Source organism: Acanthisitta chloris, unplaced genomic scaffold (genome assembly GCF_000695815.1).
Source record: "Acanthisitta chloris isolate BGI_N310 unplaced genomic scaffold, ASM69581v1 scaffold21929, whole genome shotgun sequence".
Taxonomy (NCBI): Eukaryota; Metazoa; Chordata; class Aves; order Passeriformes; family Acanthisittidae; genus Acanthisitta; species Acanthisitta chloris.
In genome coordinates, this window is record NW_008692287.1 from 27,275 (window position 1) to 35,858 (window position 8,584).

Consider the following 8,584-nt stretch of genomic DNA (forward strand, 5'->3'; position numbering starts at 1 on the left):
GCAGGAGGAGGAAGAGAGTCCCCGAGCTCTGCTGACCTGCAGTTAGCTCTTGAGTATCTTTGCAGGATCAGCGTGGGAGGGTGTGATTTACCTATCTTAAAGATTAAAGTAAAAAGTTGGCTTAACTTACTTTAATCAGAGTCTTATTAAGAAACTTACCTTAACCATCATTATATTAAGAAAAGTATTAACCTTTGTCAGCGCTTGCTCTTACTAAAGAAATGCTCTGGGGTATGGCCAAGCTGCAGTTAGAGATTGCAGGCCAATGCAGGGATATCTGGGCTGGGTTGCAAAAGCTCTTTTGGGTAGAAGGCACCCACACATCACATAGTGAGACCTAGCAGGCTAAGGTCATAACATTAAGCACCATAATGATGCTAAGGGCCTGTTTATACTGCAACCTGAAAGTGCAGACATACTCAGGTCTGGTTTTCCTCTGCTTAATTTGCTTTGCAGTGTGTGTGTGTGTGTGTGTGTGTGTGCAGGCCGCAGGAGTTGAAGCCAAAGCAACGTGTCACACCTCTTGGGTAAACTCTCTTCCACAGGCTGGCTGCTGCCAGGATACAGGCTCAGAGCTGAGTCAGACATAGCTAGACTTCTCCTAATACAGGATATTCAAGCCTTTGGTGTAGGTACTTCCCATTTAATACAGATGGTGATTCCACGGTGCCTACCCTGCCATCAGCAGCCACAGCACCTCCAGGTGCTTGTGTAACAGGGAGTGGGCCTGATCCTGTTGGTCAGCACGGGGTTACTATCTGCATTGTGTTTTCTTACATTTAGGAACAAAGCTCCATTTCAGAAGAGGCCTGAAGCTCATGCATCAGATTTGTAGAAAGACTATTTTATTCCAAGAGCCAGATCTTAAGTGTGCGTAGACTGTCATAGTTCCATCCATTTCAAGGAGATCCAGCTCCTGAAGGTTTGACTCAAGCTCTGAAAGCATTTGGCTGTCTTGCTCTCTCTCTGCACATCAGCATGCTGCTTCTGAGAGATGTCTGTGGTTCACACGTACATGTATAAATGTGTGTTTTGTACATTCCCTAACCGTGCTAAAACAAAAGTGTGCCAGTCACACATTTCTGCTGAGACACGACGTGTCGTGTGCATTCAGCTTCCAGACGCATGACTCTCTGCGTGCCACTCTGATCTGGCTGTCTGGCACTCCGACTTTGGGAGAAGCATGAAATTGCTACGTGGAGTTGCACTTCTCTCTCACACACGAGTACTCTTACCTCCTGCTTCCCCTCCGAGGCCACACACACATGCTACCAGTCAGACAAAAAGCATCTCAGTGGTGCAGAGTGATCTTTGTGTTATTTTCCACAATCTGGGGGAAGAAAACAAACACACCAAGATTTCAGAGGGCCATGAAAATATACCAAAATGCTTCAAGGCCAATGGGACATGAGCTAGAACTGGAGAAGATGTATGGCCAAAAGAGCTAACCTGCCTAGGCAGTTCCTGCCCATTTTACATAGCAGTGTGGATATCACCAAACTGTCTTGCTTTGGGCATTTGTACTAGCTTCAGGTTTGTTCTGTAATCAATGCCAGACTAACTTTTATCCTTTTTAAAATTTTATTTTTATTTTTTAGAAAGGTCAAATGTAGCCCTTTCTGGTGCTGTATTGTGTACTGGCTTTAAGATGTTTTCTGTATTCTGTAACTGAAAGTATTTCTATGCTTGCTAGAAATTAACTGCATGATTCATTTAGGAATGCTCTCTGCAGTGGCAATGTGGTTTTTCTGTTTACAGTTCTTAAAATGAAGGACCATCAACACCAGTAGACACAGAGGACCTGAGCTGCGTAGTATTTATGCAGAGACTTTAATTTTAAGGCTCTTCTAATCTTCCTATGAACCAATTCAAATTTTTGAACACTGCAGACACTTTTTTAAACAAAGGCTGCCTTTTTCCCCGTGTGGAAGGAATTTTATAACTGGGCAGCCACCAGGCTTAGAGTGTCCCTTTGGACGGAATGTTCTTTGATAATAGCTGTGCTATTTCTGAACACGTTCCCTGAGCTATTGTGTATTTCTTACACAAAATCAAAACCTGTTTGAAGGGTGGGCCTGACCATAAAACCAAGCTGATTTTAAACTGCTTGGCATGATAGGAAGGAATTTGGTTTTCCTTTTTAAAAATATGGTAGGTGATTTCTCTCTGTGTGGGTAGCTCTGCTTCCCTGTGACCTGTGCTTATGAGACCATAAGGTGAGAGGCTGAAGCTCTAGTCTGGTTTTCCAAGAGATATATGGATGAAGGTATTTAGAGATTTTTAAGCTGGGATTTTCAAACCCATGGGATTTAGATACCAACTCCTCATCAATGCAGAGAGGGAGTATCTGAGTGTATTCAGCAGCTTTGGAAATTTCTGTCTCTGTGGCAGCCCTTTTTAGATTGGACAAAAAAAAAGAAACTGGAGACAAACCCTTGTTGGTTACAGCATAGAGCCTGGAGTGAGATGCTGCACAGTGGCAGATGCCCAGAGGCTGTCCTGGTACCCTCAGTGAGGCTCATGTTTCCCTACCCCCTGGCTGGACCTTCTGGTGGGTGTTACTGCCCTGAGAGAGGTGCTGCATATGAGCACGAGGCCTCTGGCAAAGAATCAGGAGCAGCCCCCTGCCCTTAGGAAAATTATCCCCTTCCTGGTGCCTGGGATGAGCTGCACTGCTTGCTTGCCCTGCCAAGCATGGATTTCCCCTGCAGTGTTTGAGGTGAGCTGGCCCAGGTCCATGAAACAGAGTGCCATGTCTGTGCAGGGGTCTGCCTGTGATAACCTGCCTCTCCATGTAGGTAGGTTAAAGTGGGAAAAGTGTTAGGTTGAGGAGGTTAAACTCCGTGTGGCTGAGCAAAGCAGTGAGTCCCCTTGGCAGAACACTTGTCCCACCCACGACATGCCCTGGTGAGGTCGGGATGTGTTGGCACTAGAGGTGTGAGTGCATGGGATGCTGTACCTGACAACAACTCATTTACAGGGCATTCCAGATTTGTGGATATCCAAAGGGAAGTGAGATGAATCCTGCCCAGGGGACTGTTTTTGAAAAGTCAGCATCCTTGTTTGTGCAGCATTTTTTGAATGGATATAGATCAGAAGGCTCGAGACACGACTAGCTTAACTCAACAGCAGCCTACTTGATCTATGCAGTGCTTTAATCTATTCCCAGTGCATACAATCTGAGATCTTTTGAAACAAAGCAAGCTGCTTCTGAGGCAATTGCTTTCAAAAACCTCCATTAAAAATTCACTGGTAATTGCATGTAATTAGCAGAGATTGGAGGCATGAGTGCAAGATCCACTGGAATCACTAGCAGTCTGTTGTTATCTTGAATCTTTCAGTCATTTCCAAATCAAATTTATTACTCTCTTTGATGTGAGCAGCTTGAGAGGATACTATAGGTAGAACTGTTAGCGAAGATGGGTTTACATTTTTGGTTTGAGATTTTTACAGCTCAGCAAGTAAACAACTGAAAAGTGCTATTTTTGTTTGATCTACTAATTGCAGTTTTCAGCCCTATGCAATTAGGTGACTGGAAGAGCAGTAAGTTCAGGGCAGATTTCTACACACAACTATTATTAGGAAAGGCACTGACAGTGTAGAGGTAAATAATTGGGATGGAAGATAATGAATACATACTACATACAATAGACAATATATACTATGTGTCTTTTATAAGCATTAGACATCTGCATTTCTGTAGGGGTATATGTTGTTTCTAGGTAGGTATATCCTTGTTTATTTGGACGTACGTCTGCATGCACAATCAGATTCACTCTCAGAATGTCATTACCTTAGTACTTGTTATCTTTTAAAAACTGCTACAGATGACACATCCTCTCGGATGGAGCTTGACAGTAATAATTGTGTGGTTGGCTTGATAGTGCTTGATAAAATCATGAGAATGGAGGAGAGTAAGGTGCTTAGGCAATGCTTAAGTTAATCTCATGCCTTCCCATCAAGCCAAGCAGTGAGTGCACTAAGGAGCTATTCACAACAGAGAAAGGAAAAGATGCTGTTCAAGATGGGAAGCATCCTGCTGTCTCTTCTTTTCTGGTACAAAGGTATGCATTTTGCCTCCTGAGAGGCAATTTCAGATATCCCTCTTTGTGTTTCTTGTTTCATCTTGCTACTTTCTTCTGCCAGGGGCTATGGGGTACAGAGCAAGATCTTCTCCACATTCTCATGGAAGCATAATAATTCAGGGAAAGGCAAAATGTGGAGGAGATGTGTAATTTATGTACATGAGTGAGCAGTGTTCTTTCAGCTCTATGAATATTCAGTAGCAAAACTCTGTTTCACAAAATAATTGCAGTGTAAAAAAATTGCCATATAATTTGTCAAAATATGAATTTGCAAAGAAAATTGTAACGCAGCTGAGCCAGTGTGTAAATAATAATGCTGATTTGAAAGATGAGGTACAGTATAACATGATAGACTGGTCCTTCATTAATCAAAACTCTTAGATTATCAAAGTGTGATCATTTTCTCTAGTAGAAAGACATTGCTGATGAAGAGCTGACTCTTTTTTTTAAAGGCCTTTTCAGGTATTTTGGCCTGGAAAAGACTTCCAAAAGGCACTTTCAGAACAAAAAGCAGTCATAAGTCAAGAAAAAGGGAAAGATATTTATAAATTTTGTGGCTTTCTCAAATTTACTTGTCAGAAAAGTATCAATGAAAGCAGGTAGGTAGGAGCTAGAAGAAAGCTGGAAAATTCAGGGTCACAATCTCCTTCCATTTTAATTAACCCAGCAGTGGAGAACAAGGAGATAAGTTTCTGGGTTTTGTTTAAACTTCTGGCTTCATTGAAGTCAATGGCAAAGCTGCTATTATCTTAAACAAGGCTGAGTTGCTCTTGGTAAGTGCTGGGCGGTGTCTACTGACATTAACGTGTAAATCAAGTATGATCTGTCAGCGAGGAACAGAGTAATCAGACAGTCTAGCTTTCCCCCATGGATGTTGAATTCTCAGTGCATTGATTTGTCGAGGTTTTTTTATGTCTTTCTCTGTTTCCATTGAATATTTTGCTCTACCAAAATTTCATGGGTAGGAAAGTAAGTGTTCCTCAAGTAGCCATGCCTTCATTGCATCCTGTTATGTTTGGCTGTACCCAGCTCTGTCTAATGATTAGGTCTTTCTTTTAATCTTCCAGCAAATATTTGTATGTTCTCCTCATACCTTATCTCTTCACTCTCCTTTGTTTCACTTGGGAAGGTTACTGGTGCCTGAGCTTCTTGGAAAACTGTTTTTACCCAGACTCCAGCACTTTTTTTCCCTATGGGTGGCATAACTGCAATTAGTCCTTGGACTGAGTTCATACCTTGCTCTGAATCCCAGACACAGCTAGCTTTTAATAGACACCCACACATCAGGATATTTTTGGAGAGGCTGCAGTGAAAAATAACTTGCAGAATCACTTTCCAGGCATCACGCCATTGGTATTTAATTTATTTTTTAATTTACTGTTTTTCTTAGTTTACTGTTTTTCTTTGCTTGATCGTCTAAGTGTCCTCCTCTGGATAAAAAGTGAGCAGCGACCCTTTGCCCAGCTCCCCCTCACACTCCTGCCTCTCCCACCACAAAGGTGCTGCTAGGTCAGTCCTCTGAGCTACGTGCACTGATGCCATGATAAGCTGCTTAGCTTATTTTCTCTGGCAGAGCAAGTGGCTTAGAGGAGCACCCCCAGCCCCCACCCCTTGGCTGGGCTTGTGTTTGCTGGGGACACCACTGTGGCAGCAGCAGCATATGGTGATAGGCAGGCAGGGAGAGCCACAGCAGCTGCTGGGCCCCCTCCATATGGTGGGGGGAGCACCCCAAGCCCTGGATTGACATGAGCATGCTTTTAGCACATTGAATGTGACATGCCTGCACCACATTACTCCATCCGTGCTTGCTACACGTCGAGGAATAAGCACATCTTAGCAGTTCACGAGAGCTGATTTTTTTCTTCCCTGTTTTTTGTAGATTTGGGGAAAAAAACAACCAACAAACCAAAAAGAAAGGCCCAAACCTGCCCTTGGATCACACTAAATAACATCTTTAGTGCTGCCCTTTGGCATGATCAATACATCTAATGAAATTACTATGCAGGCAATGTTCCTCATAGCTCTAAGCAGGAAGGAACGAACGTATCAAAAAGATCAGAAATTGTCAACATTTTCAAAGAAACACCTTTGGAAAACATATTATTATGCATCTCTTAAGAAGAAAAGGGACAAGGTTCAATTTTTCTCAAATTATTTAAGTTTTTTTCCAAATATTTTCACAACACAAAAAAATGCATGGAAACAGCAGAAGTAAAAGATAAATGAATGTGAAATAAATAGGTGTAATTGTCATTATTTAAACATGTTTTTATTGCTTTCAAATAAATACCAGTAAATATTAAATGAGACACAATACAAATGAATGAAAATGGAAACCAAATAAAAATCAGTCAAATAAAGAAAATGAAATTAAAATAATAAAACCATGAAAAATGCCTGCAAAATGAAAGAGGAAAAGAGCAGCTGCGTTAAAACCTGAGGCAGAAGCTTCACACAAAGGGTGAGACCTTCTCCCCTCTGCAGGCTGATGCTGGTTCTCTTGCCCTCAGCCTCTGGCTCTGACTGTGCCTGCCAGAGATCAGTCCTCACAGGCTGATGTGTGCCGAGATGCTGGTGTCCTCCTCGGGGCTGCTGCAACCAGAATATCATCTAGGGGGGAAACAGGCTGAGCATCTGGCCCGGTGTGGCTTTAAGTGTCCCTGGATGGGTGCCCTGCTTTCGCCAGCCCAGCCTGGCTCCCTGTGTCTTTTGGTGTCACAGATCTGCATATGTCCTGGTGGTCTCCACCTGCCAACATAGCTCCTAAGGATATTTAAAACCCGTGGTTTTTAGAAATAAAGGTACTTGTTTGCACAACACATGGTCCCATGGAGCCTGCTTAGCATAGCCATGGAAAAAGCCCTGGGGGAAAATCAACAAAAGCAATCATGGAGCAACTGGGCAGGGGGGCTATGCTTGCCAAGGGGACCTGGGGATGGGCCACAGCTGCAGAAAGGGTCCCTGGGGCCACTGCTGCTGGTGCAGGGGCACGGAGAGATGGGGAAAATGCTGCAGATGTGGCAGCTTCCCCAAACACTCCTTGCTACCAAGGCTAGTGCAGCCTGATGTGAGTCACCTCGCTTGCCTGGCACGATTTTCAGGGCTGGGATGTAAAAATAGCTTAGGTTAATAATATAGCAACCCACAAACGAGCACCCAATGGGCACAGAGGTACTGCAATGCCTTATTCAGTCGCTCGACCCTCTGTGTTACAGGCTGTGTTACCTAACTCTGTTCCTGAGGCTGTCTAATGTGGTGCTCAGGGAAGACAGGGCCTTGCAGTGGTGTACCTTTCAGAAAGCATGATAAAACCAGTGCCATTCATTCCAACCATGCCTTTCATTTCTGTGACAGCTTTTCTGGGGCTCTGATCATATTTTTCTGATTTATAAGCTGTTTTCATTGCCCCTGCTTCATGACCCCAACACAAGGTAAGCAGTTGACTATCAATGTGCCCAGAAAGTACTGCACCATCACAGGAGGACTGCTCTTCACTGGGAAAAGAGGAGAGAAAATAATTTTACTTGTCTCTCTGAGCTCTGTTAAACTGAGATGTTGCTTGCAGAGAGGTGAGACAAAATTAACTATTTTCCAGCTGAAGCTTCTAGGGCACCTAAATCATATAGTATATAAATAAAGTCATTAAAATTTTCCACATACTTTGCCTGCAATGATCAAGTTTATGTGAGCTTATTTCAGTAAATCGAGTTACTGACATTTATTCTGTGTTATATTTTATTTCTCTGTTTTTATATTTTAGAATGTGCTTTCTCATGCCTGTACATCTGTCATTTGTTCTAGCCACACTAAAAGATGACTTGCTGTTGTGGCTCTATAGTCAGGATAGTGAATACAATGTCTTAGAGTTACCTTATTGAAATGTGCTCAGCCTTTGGCAGTGTTACTTCTACTCACACTTACCTTCCTCCTTTCCTTCTCTTGTTAATCACATTCTTAATGAACCTAATTTCCTGAGACACACAGTTACCTGTTCCTGTCATTAAAATGCCAGCAGCTGAGTTTCCTTGCTATGATTGCCCCTTACTTTTCCCAACTAGCCCTAAGTTGTGACTGCTGCTTTATCCCACTTCCACCTTGGGAAAACTGTGTCTTTCCCATCCTGGCATCCCAGGACTCTCTCTTGCAGCTCTTTTCTTTCCCTCCCAAACCTGGACCAGTCCCTGGAGTATCTCTCCCCTCTGTCCTGCTCAGCAGCAGGTGCTGAGTGGTGCCATCCCAGGTCCTGGACTCCAGCCCAGCCTCACCAAGACATGTGCTCTGGCACAAAACCATCCCCTGATTCCTGCCCAAGCCCTAAATCCTGCAGTATGGGGTGGTATTTGGCAATGGCAGTGCATTGGACACACCACACTGCAGGGTGGGTTGGAGAGACAGGAAAGGCACATGTGTTATTTCCCTGCCTCCCACAAACATGGATAATAATTTATTTCACTGAACTGATGGTTTGCTGAATGTCCTGGGGGGCTGTAAATAGGGCT

At 43.4% G+C, this 8,584-nt stretch overlaps 1 protein-coding gene across 1 annotated transcript in view; it reads left to right on the forward strand.

Annotated features, from left to right (window-relative positions):
* The first annotated feature begins 3,995 nt into the window (after positions 1-3,995).
* RS1 (retinoschisin 1) overlaps positions 3,996-8,584 on the forward strand; it is a 14,234-nt gene continuing 9,645 nt past the window's right edge. The window contains exon 1 of the mRNA XM_009082606.1: positions 3,996-4,064. Within this exon, the coding sequence (XP_009080854.1) occupies positions 4,013-4,064 (52 nt within the window). The 5' untranslated portion in view covers positions 3,996-4,012. The remainder of the gene's footprint in view (positions 4,065-8,584) is intronic.